Below are 20972 nucleotides of genomic sequence, written 5' to 3' on the forward strand. Positions count from 1 at the left end.
TGCATATATACATACAAATATCTTATCATATATGTATACATGAAACGTTCGATCATAACGATACCCGTAGCTGTGAAAATGAATTAATGAGCCTGGGTGAATAAAACACTACCTGTAAAATAATGTACTTAAAAAAGAACATAATTAATAAGAAATATCTAATGCATAATAGTATAAATAATAAGGGGTAAGCATTATTATCCTTATTTTTTTCGGAAGAGGACGGTAGCGTAGAGATGTTTGAATTTTAATAAAAGCCTATTTGACTTTTCATTTCTTTCTTTCTTTCTTTCCTTCTTTATTATTTTATCGCATCGTGCTCATATTAATAAACTGTTTTATTAGAGAACATCTGTTTTTATTACATTCAGAGTATTCTGAGTTCCTTATTACACACCTCTCCATACATTCTTCCAGTGTATATTCTGCATATCCCAATTAAATCAAACACACAAACACACACACACATATATATATATATATATGTATATAAATATATACATACATATATACACGTGTGTTACTTGGGTGCGCAAGTCTATAACACGAAAAATGTTTCACTTCCATATATCAAAGTTGAATAACAATAACAGATTCTACGAAAAGTTCTATATTCACATTTGATCAGTTTTGACTGGCTATGTCATAATCATTATTATGAAATATGAAATGATTGAATAATTATGTTTTCATTTAAAAGTGTAGAAAAGATTATACAAGATTTTTTAAATAAACTGCAAATATGAAATGATTGAATAATTATGTTTTCATTTAAAATAGTGTAGAAAAGATTATACAAGATTTTTTTAAATAAACTGCAAATCCACAGAATGTATACAAGAATTTTTAAAATTTATTTTTTAACCATGTTAATTTTTCTTTAAAAACGTTTGGCAGTGACAATTGTTACATCAGGTTTATGCCATGATAATTATGATGATATTATTATTATTATTATTATTATTATTATTATTATACTATTATTATTATTATATACTGCTATTAGTAGAAAATACGTTACAAATATCAGATATAATTATGACAACTAATACGACCAATTATTATTATTATCATTACTTCTACTGTCCGTCTACAAAAAAGCGGAACAATAAGACAACAATGATTTTACGTTTAAAAAGAACAAATTTCTTAGTTCTAACATTTTCTTACTGTTTATTTCCTGTTGGTAATATCTGATAAGAAAGGTATTTTGCCAATCACATTTGCCGACAATCATTTATACTAACATCGTATCTGCTGGGGAAATCTCTTTATCTCTCTTAGACATCTGTTTATTCTGGAAGTTTTTTTTTTTTTTTTTTGCCTGCCTGGTGTCTTGCCCTGTCATGGAGGTAATTATGCTGTCAATCCTCCTGTCAATGAAACTCCTGATAACTTTTTTCCGCAAAATTATCCCGTCAAGTCATCCTAATTAGGGAAGAAATTGGAATTATTCCTGACGTCAAATTCAATCATATTAATCTTCGTGTGTTTCATTTCTCAGAAGTTTTATTTTTCTCAATGAGCCATTTGCGAAGAAGAATAAGAATGGACGATCGCAAGTTATCTTGCGTCACACCTACAAATGAGGTGAACTGAAAAAAAAAAATTGAATTTACTACTTTTATCGTTATAAAGAAACCGTACTCAAAATGAGGAACCCTACGGAAATCTAATTTTTATTTTTCAAAAATTAAATTGAATTGTCGTTCGCAAACACTACCAAACGGAGGGAACCAAATAACAATCATACAATATTGCTGAAGAAATAATTTGAGTCGCCACGAGGAAAGAACACTTTAGAAAGAAGAATTCATATAGGAATTATACTTTTCTTTTTGGAGAAATGATTTGAACTCTCGTCCGCAAATTACATTTGGAAAGAAAGTCACGAGAAAATTGCAACGTTAGTTTTGTAGAAGAATTATTAATTTGAATTTCTAAATCTTTTCACATACTGACTGCTTTTCAAGGGATGTTCCCTTTAGTATTTCTTTATATTCATTGCTTCTTTTCTCGAAAACGCTTTTGGAGTACTTTTGAAATTTTAGTCATAAAAACCAATGTCCTTTCTTTGTTTTCAAATGATCTTTGTACATAACACATTACTCGAGTTGTGTCCTAAAAATTTTCTTTTTCTTTTCCAAACTCAAACGAAACTTATTAAAATAAAGATCTAAAATGTATTTTGCCTAAATAGTTATAAACTGTTTATATTTTTTGATAAAAACAAATTTATATATAATGTTATATATAAATATATATATATATATATATATATATAAAAATATATATATATAAATATATATATAAATATATATATATATATATATATATATATATATATATATATATATATATATATATATATATATATATATAAAAAATATATATATATATACATATAAATATACAGTATATATATATATATATATATATATATATATTTTATATATACATATATATATATATATATATATATATATATATATATATATATATATATATATACAAACTCCATATATACAAAATGTCCAATGCAATATTCGAAAATGGAAAAGCTACGAACGATAGCTCGATATTATTTCTAAATCTGTTCCCGGAGTACGAAACTTGGAAATGAATTCCGGAACACAAGCAACAGACTCTCGCCGGAATAATTGGAATTTAATCAGTCCGGTTGGAATACCTTCCCTAAATAAATACCCAGAGACGAATTCACTTATCGATAAAAATGGCCCTACACCGAAAAAACAAAGACGTTCTGCGAGTAAAACAAGCCGACCGAGTGGGACTCCGCATAAATGAATTGATTTCATAAATATATTTCGTTATGACGTTCCAGCTCGGGGAAGACTCCCAAAAGTGAGAGATTTTGATGAAAACACGCTATAAATAATTTATATATTAAGCCTCTATGCTAATATCGCCGCGGGGGATAATCAGAAGTCGGTCGTCCGGAAACTTTTAAATACGTTATGAAGCGACGAATTGCACAAAGCGATTTTTTTTTTTCATATTTTATCTTTTTTTCATTTTCTCTCTCTCTCTCTCTCTCTCTCTCTCTCTCTCTCTCTCTCTCTCTCTCTCTCTCTCTTTCTTGCAAGGGATTTCTCTTTCAATTTTCTATCTTGTCTATATTGTTTATTTTTATCTTGGTTTCTCTTTTGCTTTTCTCTAGTCCCCATTTTCTTTCCATCATTTTACCTATTCCAGTTATTCCTTGCCATCACTCTCACGGTGTTTCTCTCTTGTTGCTTTTCGTTTGTTTCTCTGTTTCATTTTAGACATTAAAACGTCTTTTCCTCGCTGTTTTGGTTTTGTAATCGATTTCTTCATTTTTTTTTTAAAGCAAAGACTCCTTCATATTATTTATTAACTAATTAAGCTCTAACACCTAAATGGAAAGGAAGTTAGCCTGTGATATACTTACACATATATCTATATATTTTATTATATCCATCTATATATATAGATATCGAATTAATAAAAATGTAACTTTCCACGCAATTTATATAATATTAATAATTTCATTTCATTCCGTAAAAAGCTTAGTAATTGGTCACTCCATTTAAATGATAGGAATTTGGATCATAAATTACTTTAATTTGATTTAGGTTATCAGAATGCATTGGCGAGTCTGTGTAGCTTCGGGGCACACAGCAGAAAAAGGGTAACAGCGATGAGAAACGCTTCCAATAAATAAAATCATTTATTGTTATAATTATCGCATTTCGGTCTAATTGCCTTCCTGTGATAAACGATTTCGTCGTAGCATAATCATATACAATTTTGTTAGATATAATGGTGGGTTTGTTTTGATCTGCTTCTAGTTCAGGGTCTCCTTATGAATTAATTTCTGTCGTACAATATGCATAGTGTTTATTTCTATATAAACACCGTATAAATATTCAAAATGGATATGAATAATATTTATGTAAAAGTTTTGCTTACACGGAGTAGAATTCAATTACACATATTTAGAATACAGTGAGTGCAAATACATCTCAGTATTCTCTCCCTCTCCTTTCTAATATATATATATATATATATATATATATATATATATATATATATATATATATATATATATATATATATATATATACATATACTTATTATATATATTTATATATTATATATGTATGTGTGTGTGTATTATGTAAGCTATACGCTGTATATCATAAATATTCATACAGTATTCGAAAAATATGAAGGTGTATATATATATATATATATATATTATATATATATATATATATATATATATATATATATATATATATATATATATATATATATATATATATATTTATATAATAGTTGCTGAAAGAGAAAAATCAACAAACAGACAGAGACTTTCAATAATTTTTTTTAATGAAATTTTTGTATCCTCTGTAAGAAAATATGTGCAGTCCTGAAATATACTGATAACTTTTAATTTTCAATAATTTTTTAATAAATGAAATAGTGCATTATTATTATGTTCACATTTGTATACTGTTTTTAGCGCAAAATACATAAAAATAAGAATATCATCTCGATATTAAATATGACACTGGAAAAACATTTACGCTTACACTTATGTTGTTTTAAATGAAAAATAAAATGTCCCACGAGATATAATTTCTCTCTCTCTCTCTCTCTCTCTCTCTCTCTCTCTCTGCAGTTTACCAACAGCTGATTACTGAACTAAATATATTTTATACGGACAAGCTTCGTAAACATATTCCCTCTCTTTGTATACATGCTCTCTCTCTCTCTCTCTCTCTCTCTCTCTCTCTCTCTCTCTCTCTCTCTCTCTGCAACACGTCATCATCGCCTGGTCGTCCGTGCACCAGAAAGCCCGCAGCAGTAGCAGAAACCAGCAGCCCAACATAGCAGCAGCAGAAGAAGAAGCAGCAGCAGCAGCAACAGCAGCAGAAGCAGCAGCAGGAGCAGCAGCAGCCCGCCGACACCACACCGCTAAACCGCTAAATTATCCCTTTTTTCCGCTCGACGGAACTCCTCCTGCAACCGCGAAGAGCTCTCGAGTCTTGAGCGGGGGCGAACCACTGCCGTGTACTTGTAATAGAATGATTTAGTGGCTGTTGAAAACGTGATTTATACCAGCAACTCTCTGTTAAGGTGGAAAAAACGCACGAGTGCAACTTTCATCTCTTGGAAAAATGATCATTGACGGAAAAAGGGGCGGACACACACACGGGCGCGGAAAAAGGTTGACGGAAATGGACGGACGAACGGCAAGTCGAAAAACTTAAATATATCTTTTAATAACTCTTCGCTTTCTCGTTCTGCTTCTTCTCCGAGACTAAGCGGACGGGAAAAGAGCGGCCATTTTTGCTCATCTCACATGCAGGACAGATCCTGTGGAGATGTTGCAATGGGGCGAGACGACTACGGCGACGATGGTCGACAGTAATCATTACTGACAGAAATTCTCTGGTTAAGTTTATTGTTGGTCGTTGCTGCTTCTGCTGCTGCTGCTGCCGCTGCTGACGTTGGCTGCTATGTTTGACAGTTCATGTTGCAAATGCTACAATAGTAAGTACATCTATCTATCGCTATTTATCCGTCTACATACGCACAACATATCTATCTATCTATCTATCTACCTATCTATCTATCTATCTATCTATCTATATATATATATATACACACACATGCGCATTTAGACGGATAAATAGCAATCGACAGATATTCTTGCCATTGTAGCATTTTTAATATGAATTGCCTATACTTGAGAATAATGTGTGTGTGTATACATATATACAGTAAATGTTTTGTATTACATATTTTTTTTACACAACCTTGAAGTGACACTGACATGAATTTTCTGCAACGTTTTATGTTCATGACTTTATGACTTGGTTATTTTTTGTCAAGGAATTTGCAAACATGTATTGACGCACTGCAAAATCAAAATACGATATTATGGAGTAATTCTTCATTTCCAGACATTTTCTAAAAATTTTGTTACTATTGTTGCATTAACAATAGTAAAACTGAACGGCAAAAAGATTTCAAGATTTCGTTAACATTAGAGAGAGAGAGAGAGAGAGAGAGAGAGAGAGAGAGAGAGAGAGAGAGAGAGAGAGAGAGAGAGAGAGAGTTTTCGTTCTATTGCATTACCATCAGCTAAACCGCAGCTTAAACCGCTGAATATTAACTTGCGTCTCAGTGTAAATAGTTCAACTTGAGTCATCAATGTGTACAAATTGGAGAGTTTAGTAGACTGGGTGTTATTTCCGCGGTTTTCTCGTCTATCATTAATAAAATAGTGTAATGCAGATGTGATCTCCGTTTGTACACACACACACAAACACACATACACACACACACACACACACACACACATATATATATATATATATATATATATATATATATATATATATATATATATATATATATATATATGTATATAGCTACATATACATATGTATATATTGTTTGTATAGATATACGAAAATAAACTTGTACATAGAATCCTCAGTAACATGCTAAGAGCATAATTTAAAATTTCAATAAGGTAATTTTTGTCGTATGTTAATAGTAATTACACAATGGAACGAGAATGAATAGTTTAAGCGTTCTTGCATGCTAAAACCTACTTTACTCAAATAATAATAATAAGAGTAATAATAATGACATCCATACGGGATTCTTTTTAACGAAGTTTGTTTGAAAGAGAGCCTTCTTAAGAAATAATAATAACAATAGTAATAATAATGTAGAACTGAAATAACGATATTTCCTCCAATGGCGTGAACATATTTAACCATTTCCTTTAAGAAAAAACCAACAATAATGAAATATAAATGTAATTTTTAACGGTTTTTTTTTGTGACAGATCTACATTAGAGTTACAAATAAAATAGTAAAGTAAGACTTGCCAAACTAAAAACCGTGAACATTTTGAGTTCTGAAGCATCCTACTGCCGTTTGTAGCGCAGTTAGTGGTACCGTATTGATATTTTACAATTTACCCCCAAGGTATCGAAATGCTTTAAAAAGTGTACGTGCTCTAATTTTCATTTCTTTCATCTGCATCGATGCATATCTATATTTATATACGCATAAGCAAGACCAAAGAGAAATGTGCATGTAGTATTTACAAACCCGAGTTGATGTACACAACCACGCACCATTTACTTTTATCTTTACCTCAGTGTATTGGTTGTGACTTGAATAACGTTGTCGTCATCAGTTTGTGACTTTAAAGAACAGGGAATTTAATGTAATGTGGATGGAGTGAAGAGACATTACTGTCGTTGCCTTTCGCCTAGCCATCATCTCTTTGTTATAGCTAATCAACCAACCGCTTTTACTCAGTACTAGGCTCCAACCAGTTATTATCTTTTCGTCGATGCCTTTCAACCAACCATCATCATTCTGTCAAAGCCATTTAATCAACCATCAAACTGCTGTTATATCCTTTCACGCAACGACCACCTTTCTGTCACAACCTTTCAACCAGTCACTAATTATATTTTAGCTGCAGCCTTTCAACAAGTTGTAGCCTTTCAGTTGACTGTTTTTTAGTTATGAACTTTCAACCAACTGCTTTCCTCTGCTGTGGTCCTTCAAGCAACCATAATATTTCAGTGTTGGTTCTGAATGCACCATCGTATTTTTTCTCGTAGCCGCCACCACAATTTTGCTCTAGCATTTCAGCTAATCATCTTTTGGCCGTGTACTTTCTGCCAACCACCATTTTATGGTTCCTGTCTTTCAACCAATCATCTTTAGTTACTGCTCTTTAATTTTTTTCTCTTTAGTAACCTTGCAACCATAATTATTTTATCTGTTAGTCTTTCAACTAACCATAATCTTCTTGTAGTATTCACCCAACTATCTTATTTCTGTTGAAGACTTTCAACCAGCCGGCATCTTTTTTTCTTAAAACTTTCAACTAAGCATCATCTTTTGGTCGTTGCATTTCGTCCAATTATCTTTTTGGAGCAGTCTTTCGCAGTTATGTTTTTGGTGTCGTCTTGCACCAAACATCTTTCACCCATCCATCTTAACTTTTGCCATGGTCTTTCAACCAACCATCAAGATTTTTTCTTAGTCTTTCAACCAGCCATATTCTTGTTGTCGCATCTTTTAATCAACCATAATATTTGCATGTTGGCTTTCGAACTTATCATCATGTTTTGTCGCAGCTTTTTACTAACCATCATCTTTAGTTCTTAGTTTTCTAAACCACCTAGTATTTTTTTCGTCGAGTTTTAACCAACCGTCATCTTTTGGAGTTTGAATTCGTAACCAGTCATCGTCTTTTCGTCGTAACCCTTCAACCAACTATAATATTTTATTGTTAGCTTTCTCAACAATCATCATATTTTCTTGCTGCCTTTCAACGAACCCTCATCGTTTGGTATTAGTTTCTTAACCAACAGTCATCTCTTTGTCGTAACCCACCCACCAACCTTAACATTTTAATGTTAGCGTTCTTCAACAATCATCATATTCTTCTTGTTGCCTTTCAACCAACCCTCACCATTTGGTATTAGTTTCTTAACCAACCTTCATTTCTTTGTCGTAGTCCTTTAAACAACCATGTTTGATTGTTAGTTTTCTTAAACAGCCGTCATCTTTCATTGCTAGTTTTCTTAAACCACCATCATCTGCTCGTAGGTCTTCAACCAACCATTATCTTTTATTTGTACCATCGTTTTTATTGTTAGATTTTTTTAAACAACCAACATCTAGTCGTAACACTTCAACCAACAATCATCTGTTACCAATATTTTTCTTAACCATCATCCTTGTGTTAAGCCCTTCAACCAACTGTCTTTTGAGGTTAGTTTACTTAACAGCCACCTTTCTTTCATGGCTCTTCAATCAACTACCATCTTATGATGTTTTTATCGTTTTAATTAAAACATTCCGTCTCTCACGTCGTCAACATATCAACTTGACTCTGTAGCTCAGTACCTTTTCCCCGTCAGGAGAAGCGATCCTCTGGAAGCAGCAGCCCCACGAGAAATACCATACCAGTGCACCATTACCATGCCGACGCCCGCAATGGCTATCGACAAACACCATAATTTGACACCACAACAACGCAGCGTCATAGACCATAAAATATATTCACTCTTGTCCTTCCCTCCGATTTCTTTTCGTCAGGTTCACTCACACACACACTCACTCGTTCACTCAGCCAATCTCTCACTCACTTCTCTATCACTCGCTAACTCATTCAGTTTTCTCTCTCTCTCTCTCTCTCTCTCTCTCTCTCTCTCTCTCTCTCTCTCTCCTTTATACCTGTCAATTTACACACTCACTCGTTCACTCTTACTCATTCAATCTCTCACTCTCTTCTCTATCACTCGCTAACTCATTCAATTTCTCTCTCTCTCTCTCTCTCTCTCTCTCTCTCTCTCTCTCTCTCTCTCTCTGTGTGTGTGTGTGCATCCTTTATATCTATCAGTCTAACTGCCTGTTTTTTTTTCTCCATACAGCCACCTGTCGATTTTGTTTGTTAGGAAGAAAAAATTACAATAGTTTGCTCTGAAAGTCAACTACCGGTTTTTCGTTCCTGGTAATATTCTTTACGTTTCTTTATTCTGTTATCCGGACGCCTTCAGAAACTGCATTATTTACAACTTGTCTCCCCCTTTCGCTAAACGTCCAAACGCTTATCCTATTTTACCTTAATTCTCTCAAGACCATTATCATCCCCTGTTCACTCTGGTCAGGTACCTTTTCGCCCGGTAATTACTTCGCGTTTGTTACACCGGCGTAAGAATCGTCATCAACCGCAAGTGTCATCGTCGTTATCACGCCGCTGTATCATCTTCAATCATCGCCGAGTTTCCACCGAGTCCGTCGTCCCTCCGAGCTGCTGCTGCTGCTGCTGCTGCTGCTGCTACCACATGCCAACTTATTCGTCAAAGTGTCGGACAGTGTTGCCGCTGCTGCTAGCATCAACGACGCCGCAAATCATTTCTTTCTGCGTTACCGCGCGCACCGCAAGCCATTCTTTACGTTACCTACGCGTATCTGCGGAGAAAAGGCGCGCGTACGCACGTACACACATGCTCGGGTGTGTTTGTGTGTATGCGTGTGTACTTAGTATACTTTACCTGTGTATATGCTGACAGACAAATACACACATGTGCAAGATCACCCGACGTACGGTTTTCTGCAAACGCAGAGGTGTATACCATCCTTGCACTTATGTACAACCAGCAGACACATTCACACACAAAAACATGTGTGTTAAAAACTAGCATTTCTCACAACACATGCTCACACAACTGTGACTGTGCATCTGTCATTAACTGTCTTTCAGGTATTACGGCTTGAAAAATTTTGCTTACACCTTTCTTGATGCATTTACTGTATATAGTGGATAGATGATTTTTCTAAAGTATAATATACAAAGCATTTGGTGTTATTCCTCCTCTCAAAAACCATCATTATTATCATAGTTTGAAAATATTTACTTTTATGTTCCCATTAAATATTTTGTGGGTGGAAAACCAATGACAACGCTGGAAAGGAAAACATAAAAAAAATGGAAAAATAGAATGACCAGACGCATTTTTAACGGAATAATATCCTCCAGCCGACAGTTGTAACTTAGACTCCACCTGCAAGCTCATTCCTTGATGAATAAAAAATGACGAAACAATGGCATCATCGTGATCAACTTTGGTAATAGTAATAACCCTTAGAGGCCCCTGTAAGATTACCCCTCCCGTTTATTTAGCCACCTCCCCTCCCCTTCTACTCCTCCCTCACCCTGGGGTTATCGATCTACATTGGAATTATTAATAACAGCCATGAATGCCAATCAGGAATTAAAAATGAAAAGGTGGCGGTAAAACGTGCAAATCCCCCCTATTTACAGAAGCGTAAATTAGAAGGTAAACGAGCGCGGGTTCTTGTTATTCCTCCTACTGATTTGTCCGCTTATTGACGAGAAGACTTCGATTGAAAGCTGGACCTACTCTGCTAATTCACTTGCAACGGTGCAAATGATTTGGATGGAAGAAAAGATTTTTTAACTGGTTGCTCATTCAATTTATTGCCTTGAGGTTCCTTGCCGTCATTTTTTTAGTTCTTCAGATATATAAAGCACAGCTAGTAAAATTTAGCGTAACAAGCATTGATTCAGTGCTAAGAATGAAGTCAGTGATAATGAACAACAATCAGACTGAAAGTAAAGACAACCAGTCTATTCTCGTACGATAAGCTATATGCTGGTACAGGTAGCTTATTTTTCCTACGCACAAAATACTCAACAGCAACACGAATCATAGACTGACATAAAATAAAAACGTTCAGGTTATCCCTGATAAGCAAAAGGGTCTCGGCCTCTCCTCCACCTTTTCGGCTCCTTCCTTCACTTTCACCATTCTCTCTTCCGCTGAAACTACAAGTCGTCCCTCCTTTACCCAATTATTCTAAGCTTCCCTTTCCATTTTTTAGTTTTTTTTTTATTAATCAATACGTTTTTGAAAAGCACTAGAAAGGAGAAGAAAAATATGTATTGGGAGGCAGTGTCCTAAGAGTCCCCTCCCCCCTCCACCCCCCCCCCCCAAGAGGCCAAGCGGACCATAAAAGAGGAAAGAAATAAATATACAGATCGGGAAGGGAAACTTCTTATCGTCTGCTCCAAAGACTGATATTAAAACGACGATCTCATTTCGTCTCTTAAGTCAGAATCTAAGACAATCTTTTGGCAGTTTCGAATCCTAAAAGAAAAGTTAGATTTGACGCCCCGCGTTAAGACCTTATGAACCAGGCCGGCAGCCGAAGCAAGTGGCTCTATAATGCATAATTACTCGCGTTGAGCTCCAAAATAAATTCCAAGTTTAAAGTTTTGTCTTTCACCGAGCGTCACATGGAAAAAGCATCAGTTGGAATTAAAAACATTTAATGCAAAAGGAATTAAAACTTGGGTTATAAATCTTTGATGAAGTTTCCCTTAGTTCCTAATGAAAAATCCTTCTTGAATTATGATTACACATTAAAAAAACTTTGACCAAAACTCCTTACTTACAAACTTTGGCCTTCATTTTTCCTTCGCTCTCCTGATATATAATGAATGAAAACAGATGAATTAAAGCTATCTACTCATTATTCCATTGACCTTCGACGTGTTTTCAAAATTTTCCGTTCGGCTCTCCGCAGCCGTTTCCCCGGCGATTTCCGAGGGACAAACGTCGCGTCTGTCGTCAAAGGAAACATCGACCGCATGTCCGAAAGATCATCGTAGCATAACTCACTCGTCAAAAGCGCATGACACACCAACATCCAAAAAGCAACGTTTATGTGCGAACAATATGACACTCAGACCTATGTTTACGCGTAGGGGCCTCCAGTGAGCGAGCGTGAGAGAGAGAGAGAGAGAGAGAGAGAGAGAGAGAGAGAGAGAGAGAGAGAGAGAGAGAGACCGAGCCACGGGGGCAATGTTAAATGTGACACTCTGTTTGAGACGAGAGATAATTCAGAAAATTCCAACCAAGTTTCCTCATTACCAAGTCAGATACGAATGGGCTTGTTTCCTCGAGTTATGAAGCGACGGAAGAAAAGAGGTGAGGCCATGGGGATGGATGGATGGATGGATGGATGATGGGGGGTCAGGAGAGGGGGGGTGTGAGTTCGAAGGGGGACGAGAGATGGGGGATTGCTGGGCGGAAGACATTGCTTCCTTTTGAATCCCCATCTACTCCCCTTCTCCCCACCCCGCCTCAACATCATTCTCTTTCTGCCTGTAGCAAATAGATTTGGATATACTATTGCTCCTGTTCTCGTTCGCTCTCAAAAACATTTTAGAGCAACTATTTTTGTACGGACGGTAATGGCAATTGCATGTGATTCTCTCTCTCTCTCTCTCTCTCTCTCTCTCTCTCTCTCTCTCTCTCTCTCTCTCTCTCACACACACACACACACACACACACACACACATATACAGTATATACGAAATATCGCTGTGATGGCAATAAGCTGTTGTATTTATGATATTCACAACCATAATCAATCAGTCACTTATGGTTTTGATAAAATTTTTATTATTATTGTTCTAACTACATATGATGCGACTTCGACTTTCCAAATGTCTATTATCTGTCATTTTACTTTGATGGCTCCAAGGAGCCTCCAAGTGCATCCTTGCTGTTCCTTAGCAGACATACATCTGTCTATAAAAATGAGACGGAACGGGGGAAGTAGGGTAACAATGGGATATAAAAAGTAATGAAGGGTTATAACAAAGACGGAATGTGTGTATAATGGATTCAAATTCCTTTTAGTATCGCTGTTAACTAATTGTTATAGCTAATTAAATTTACTCATTAACATTTTCGCGCCGCAAAATGAACACTTCCAGACAGGAGTCCAGTTATGCATTCATAAAAATGAGCGAACCTGGAATAATGGAGCTTTTTATTGCCGGATGCGATTGCACTAAAATATTGCCTCCGTAGCATCGCAGATGTCGCGCTTCTCCGAGACCGGGATTTTTTATCTTTTTTTTTTTTTTTACTTTCCCTTTTCTCTATCCTGTTGATTTAATTCATGATTCTTCTTTTCGATTTTCTTGAGAGTTTTACCCTTAACCAAATATATCGTGCTTGGCAGCAATATTTCACATTACCAGGATTGCTTTCATCATTTTATGACTGCTATTCTTCATTTTACTCGGTCCCCTGCACGCCTTATAAACCCTGTTTGCACGTAATTAAATATTCGCGAAGTATGTGGTAAGTGAAGAGCAAACGCACTGACATCACATTAGAGTATGATTTGCGAGGGACTGTCATACTAGCCCCGTCGGCGCTTTCTTAATCGACCTCTTGTGCTGGTGCTGGCGGGGATGAAGAGCTAAGATCGATATCCACTTGGTGATATTGTTACGCAAACTACGCGCGTATCGCCTTCATGCCACTTCTTATTTGACTGTGCGTTCCTCCTCTTACAGAAACGAAAGAACAAATCAAAACTCTTACAAATCTCGACAAAAGTAACTCAGACTCAAAAACGCTATTTCGCCATTCAGAAACTTTATATATTGGAGGATAAATCACCGGGAGTCGGTTAATATTTTAGCCGAGCATGAATGCGAAAGTTGATATCGCCAGAATTATGAGGGTCGAAACGTGTACAGGCATTAACTTACATTTTGTGTCGCATTGACTTTATGATATCCGAAGCAAAGGTTTTCGGTCCTCAACTTTTGTTACTTGGGGGACGTATCTGAACTTGTTGCACATTGCTAATTCAGCTTATTCTCATTAGATATAAAAAAAGAACGCTCTTATTTGAAACAAGGAATTCGCAGTGTCAGCGTAGGAATAGCTTTAAGCCTTAAACACCTGAGAAAGCAACCACACATAAACTAGCGGGCGTGGGCATATATATATATATATATATATATATATATATATATATATATATATATATATATATATATATATATATATATATATATATATATATATATATATATATATCATATTATTAACTGAGGATAAGGATTTAATTCCTATTTGAAAGAGACTGATTAATTCCAAAAAGCTAACCAACTTTCTAGGGTGAATTCCGAGAAACTTACTAGTTTGGATTCCAACAGGCTAACGTCATTACTAAAACGAATTCCAAGACGCTAACCAGATTCCTAGAAAGAATTCCAAGATGCTAAGAATTACCAGGGTGAATTCCAAGAGGCTAACCATAACGTTACCAGATTGCTAGTGTGCGTTACAGGAATCTAACCATTTCAGTGAGGGAATTACTAGAATCTGACAAGTTTACTATGTGGAATTCCCATGAGCCTACCAGATCACCAGTATGAATTCCAATAGGTTACAGATTGTTATTACAAATTCGAAGAGGTTAAACAGATTAAAAGTATTTCTAAGAAAGCTAACCGACATACTAGTCCGAATTACCAGAAGCTAACTAGATTACTAGTCTTAATTCCAAGAAGCAGTGAATTCTAAGAAGCTGACCAGATTACTAGTATTATGAATTCAAAGAAGTTAACTTGCTTACCAGGGGTAATTCCAAGAGGCTAATCAACTTACTAGAGGAATTCCAAGTAGTTTAACATATTAGCTGGTATGAAATCCAACCGGATTGCTAGTATAAACTACAAGAAGCTAACAGGCCCACTCAGGAAAAAAACACAGTGAAACGAATCCTTTGGTACAGAACGTTCGAACGCCAATTTTCCAGAATCCTTGCAGAGAAGTCCACTGGGGTGTGGATCTTTATTCGTCGGCATTTTTCCAGCGAGTGACCACATATCTCCCCCTTCCTCCCCCCCAAACACAACCCCTACTCCCCACCCCACCTTTCCAAGGAAGTTTTGGGAGACCACCAAATGGGGAGCGGCCGTTGCCCGCCCATATAAATGTCTCCTTGAATGATCGTTTGGGTGACCTCGCAGGAAGCCACTCGACGCATTCAATGAGGGGAAAGGACGCGAGGGGGCCGAGAGGAGGGGATGCTGCTTAAAGGGATGCCAGAGGGAAAGGGGAAGATGATTACTTTAAAAGGGGAAAGCGACATAAGGGGGAAAGACGCTTCACAATAGAAAGGATGATTAGGTATGATTGTTGGTGCTATGTGCCGTCCCATAGACTGGCGATGAATGGATTCGGGAAGTCGGTGAGCGAGAGGGTGGGTGGGGTGGGTGGGGATGTCACCAAACAAATGGTGACCTGATTTAAAAGAGGGAAAGAGGGCAACGATGAGATACCTCCCGCAGCAATTAAGGCGAAGAGAGTGGTTCGGTTCCACCAATTCAGAACTATTTTGCGTGAGAATCCCGGAAATGTATGGAAGGATTGACTGATTGATTAACTTCTGTAAACCGGCGTCGCAACGGCTATGGTTATCGGCAAATCTTCCTCCAAATAAGATATTTACGTATAAAACTTCCAAGATTCTTTTCCATTTCGGCCAGAGCTCAAGATAAGAAAAAGAAGCAAAGTGAAAACTGGGAATGAGTGCCAATAGCAATAAAGACAATAATCATCATTCTAGTTATAATTAAGGAATGGGGGAGACATAATCTGAATGAAGAGGCAGGGGTCTTTTAAAACCATAAACGGCCAAGTTTGGGGTTCCAATGTTCTTGATTGATCCAGTGGAAAATTGGTGGAATAATGGCGACCGCGAGAGAAATTAGTGCGCTCGCCCGGAAGCTCTCAGAGATAAACCCTTCAAATTCATATGAATATTAAACAGCCTACGATGTGGGGGGAAAGAGAGAGAGAGAGGGAGAGGAAGGAAGGCAGTAGTAGTACGGCTCCCTCAGTAAGAAGAGGAAGTGAGAGAAAGACAGACAGACAGACAGGGGAGGTAGGGAGGAAGGTGGTAGTAGCAGGGGTTGTCCATAGGAAGTAGAGAGAGAGAGAGAGAGAGAGAGAGAGAGAGAGAGAGAGAGAGACAAAAGGAAAGAAGCTTCCGCTCTTACGGCTGCAAGTACGTTAGAATTATCAATTAGCGAGCGATAAAAAGTGTTATTAGAAGCTTCGCTCCCTATGCGACGGAACGGCACTGAAGTACGATACACCCACTCGTCCAAGGATTAATTATGCACAAGGGAAACGAGATGTGTGTGATGGATAGTCCACGCTTTGAATGGCGGGAGAAAACACTTTCGGAAATAAATGAGTCTCTTCGGACACCGCTATCACTGATGTGAAGAAATATGGATTTTACACTCTTCGTACGATTCTCAGAGTCATAGGTTCTAAATAATAACAATATCTTTTATTTCATCTCATGCCATATGAAATTACAGAATGCATAAACAGCAAATTATACAAAATACATTGGCAAGATAATAAATAGTGTGAAAGAGCTACACTAATGACTAACTCTTATAACAATAATATGCATGATACTGACACCATCATATAATTAATGGAAGAAATTCATTCAGATCACGTTGTGCATAAAAGTAAAACAAAATAAATATCAATAATTTTTATCAGTTACTCGAGTGAAGATGATCAACAAAGATACGATGAAGAGTGTTTCTTGATTCCAAATGTTTACGACGTTTGAACTATATTATAATCTGTCGTCTTGCATCATTGCTTTTGTGAGGAAAGGAAGGATATCGAAACCGAGTATGAATTCCTTCGGCAGAGAGAGAGAGAGAGAGAGAGAGAGAGAGAGAGAGAGAGAGAGAGAGAGAGAAATTCTCGAAACTCCAAAGCTAAGTACACTCGGAAATTAATTTGAGAGAGATTATTGTGGAAACTTTTTAGAGCATTATACTGTATGAGAGAGAGAGAGAGAGAGAGAGAGAGAGAGAGAGAGAGAGAGTGTGTGTCATTGGAAAATTATCAAGAAAGGGATAGAGCGCGGAAATGCTTCGAAAATAGCTAAGAGTATGTGTTGTGAGAGAGAGAGAGAGAGAGAGAGAGAGAGAGAGAGAGAGAGAGAGAGAGAGAGAGAGAGAGCGCGCACTTAGCAGTGCGGTCACTCGTAGGCTCAGTTAACCGCATTGGATGCGACTGTTATGGCTCCTGAATAAAGTGGTGGCTGGATCCAGATGCTGTTTAACGCTACATAAACGGCAGACTTAGAGGGGCATTGTAGATTGTAGACGGGTGTTATTGTATACTGTTTTAGCTTCGCCAGACGTTAAGTGGCTCACAGCCTTCAGTAAACGCGAATCTACGACTTCTAGCTATTCAGGAAGGAAACTTTTTTCGTGGCCAATGATGGGAGATATATGGGGTGACGCCCATTTAACATTTAATCACTAGCTTGTCCTTTTTTTGGGTGGGGAGGGGAGGGAGGGTTAGGAGCGAGGGGAGTTCCAAATAGGGGTGCTCTCCTCTGAAACGATGGCATTGTTACTGCCTATTTCTATTAAGCTTACGTTGTTTCACCTTTATTCTATTCTTACACTTGAGAGTTCTTCACGTTTATAAGTGTCAAGATTTATACATGTTACGTAGAATGTTATATTTTAACTCCTTTGTATAATTGCAGTTATTGGATATATGAATATGTAGATTAATAATCTAAAAAAACAATGAGTGATCTGATAATTTTTTAACACATCTATAAGAATACAAAGCAAACAAACTAGTAAAATTGTGTGTGTGTGTGTGTGTGTCAGAGAGAGAGAGAGAGAGAGAGAGAGAGAGAGAGAGAGAGAGAGAGAGAGAAAATTCAATTTCGTACCTAGGCACCTTTCCATCCAAGAAATATTTAATCTTTAGGATCAAAATCATCGAGATTAGTGAAATTCACCTTTATTTGCAAACCGGAATTCTGCAACTGGTCTCTCGTTGTCCTGCCTTTGCAGTCTCATCAAAATACTAAAGAATTCTGCGCTCAACATAATTATGCTTGACCTTTCAATGGAACCTGTGAGAGTGTTCTATTCTTTGTTGCGTGCTTGTGATGAAAGGTCCCTGTCATTTTTCCACTTTATTGTAATGCATAACAGTTTTTGTAATTCATTTCGCAATTTCTCTTTGCATCGTAGAAAATATCTCAAGTTTTATTTCTCTTCCGGAATTTCTCGCAACTGGTTGATAATTTATCACAACCGTTTGTTTTGTTGTTCCTACATTTTTAAGAATAGACTACCTGAATAGTATGTTACAGATTCAGATACTGTGACGCAAATAAATAAGCCGATCAATACAATTTTTTTAAGGGTATAGTACGACTTTTTATACTGAAGAAGATTTTATATATATATATATATATATATATATATATATATATATATATATATATATATATATATATATGTGTGTGTGTGTGTGTGTATAATATATATTATATATATATATATATGTATATATATACATATATATATATATATATATATATATATATATATGTATATATATATATATATATATATATATATATATATATATATATATATATATATATATATATATAATATATACATACATATATACATATATATATATATATATATATACATACATATATATATATATATATATATATATATATATATATATATATATATATATATATATATATACATACATATATATATATATATATATATATATATATATATATATATATATATATATATATATATATATATATATATTTAGTCGTTAATTTATATGAGATATTTGATTTTTAGTTATAAGTAGCATTCTCACTTGAGCTTACACTTTCTCAAGAATTACTTATCACTTATGATCAGCACATCTCAAGGGATATTTTAATATCTCAGAAATTACTCGCAGTCCTTCATAATTAAAAAGCCTCAAGTAAGCCACTATTTTTTCAAGAACTAAATATGAATATCAAATTTCTAGTAGAATTCTCAAATTAGTCCTTTACTTTTTGCAGATACGGCGCTGGCTACGACCTAGCCGCCCGCAGGAAAAATGCCACGAGAGAGTCGACGGCGACGCTGAAGGCGTGGCTGAATGAGCATAAGAAGAACCCTTATCCCACAAAAGGAGAAAAGATCATGCTGGCCATTATTACCAAAATGACGCTCACACAGGTAAGATAGGGTCAATTTAAGCAAGTTCTCGTGGTATGGTGTATATATATATATCTATATATATATATAAATGGATGTATGTATGTGTGCATGTGTGTGTGTGTGTTCCATACACTCTGAAACGCATTGAGCAATTTCAACCTAACTTGGCATACATATGACTTGCCATCTGGGAAAGAACATTGTAGGGGTAAGACATCACTGGCACCAAAGGGGGCTATGGGTGTGGGAAGGGTGTGAAATGTAAAAATTACAGAAAACGACAGATAGTGTCTAATTCATAGTTTTTGAGGTCGCTGAGATGGATAGTGACACTCCCGATGCCCTTTAAGTCCAAGTTCAGCCCCGATAGGGAGGGAGGTGGGAAGGGGGTGACATGTAAAAATAACTGAAATGACAGATATTAGTGTCTAATCCATAGTTTTCGAGGTCGCTGAGATTTACAGTGACACTCCCAATGCCCTTCAAGTCCAAGTTCAACCCTGAGGAAGGGGGGATGAGAAGTGGGTGGGAAGGTGGTGACGTAAAAATAACCGAAATGACAAGTATTAGTTTCCAGTCTATAGTTTTTGAGGTCCCTGAGAAGAATAGTGGCACTCCCGATGCCCTTTAAGTCCAAGTTCAGCCCCAATAGGGAGGGGTGTGGGAAGGGGGTGACATGTAAAAATAATCGAAAACAACAGATATTAGTGTCTAATCCATAGTTTTTGGGGTCTCTGAGATGAATAGTGACACTCCCGATGCCCTTCAAGTCCAAGTTCAGCCCTGATAGGAAGGGGGGTGAGAAGGGGGTGACAGGTAAAAATAACCGAAAACGACAGATATTTGTGTCTAATTCATAGTTTTTGATGTCGCTGAGAAATATAGTGACACTCCTGAAGCCCTTTAAGTCCAAGTTCAGTCCTGATAGGAAGGGAGGTGGGGAGGGGTGGGAAGGTGTTGACATGTAAAAATAACCAAAAACTACAAATGTTAGCTTCTAATCCATAATTTTTGAAGCTGCTGAGATGAATAGTGAAAGTCCCGATGTCCTTCAAGTCCAAGTTCAGCCCTGATAGGAAGGGGGTGTGAGAAGGGGTGAAAAATAAAACGTTAAAAATGACAGAGATTACAGTCTAATCCATAGTTTTCGAGATCGCTGGGATGAACAGAGACACTCCCGATGCCCTTCAAGTTCAAGCTCAGCCCCCGATAGAAATGGGGGGTGAGTGGTGAAATATAAAATGTCAAAAATTCTGGGCAATGTAACTGAAGCAACTATCTCAGCAGGAATGGAGAGAGAGAGAGAGAGAGAGAGAGAGAGAGAGAGAGAGAGAGAGAGAGAGAGAGAGTGTTTATCAGTTGTCATTCAGAGATTTCCCAGGCAGCGCTGGCTTGGTCAGCTAGTTTTATATATGTATATATATATAATATATATATATATATATATATATATATATATATATATATATATATATATATATATATATATATA

At 36.2% G+C, this 20972-nt stretch overlaps 1 protein-coding gene across 2 annotated transcripts in view; it reads left to right on the forward strand.

Annotated features, from left to right (window-relative positions):
• Positions 1-20972, forward strand: part of LOC136825445 (homeobox protein araucan-like) — a 186495-nt gene that overhangs the window by 97260 nt on the left and 68263 nt on the right. For both annotated transcript variants that reach the window (XM_067081914.1, XM_067081915.1), the window contains exon 4: positions 19339-19498. In XM_067081914.1, coding sequence (XP_066938015.1) covers positions 19339-19498 — 160 coding nt within the window. The remainder of the gene's footprint in view (positions 1-19338; positions 19499-20972) is intronic.

The sequence above is a fragment of the Macrobrachium rosenbergii genome, chromosome 37 (assembly GCF_040412425.1).
Source record: "Macrobrachium rosenbergii isolate ZJJX-2024 chromosome 37, ASM4041242v1, whole genome shotgun sequence".
NCBI classification, from domain to species: Eukaryota; Metazoa; Arthropoda; class Malacostraca; order Decapoda; family Palaemonidae; genus Macrobrachium; species Macrobrachium rosenbergii.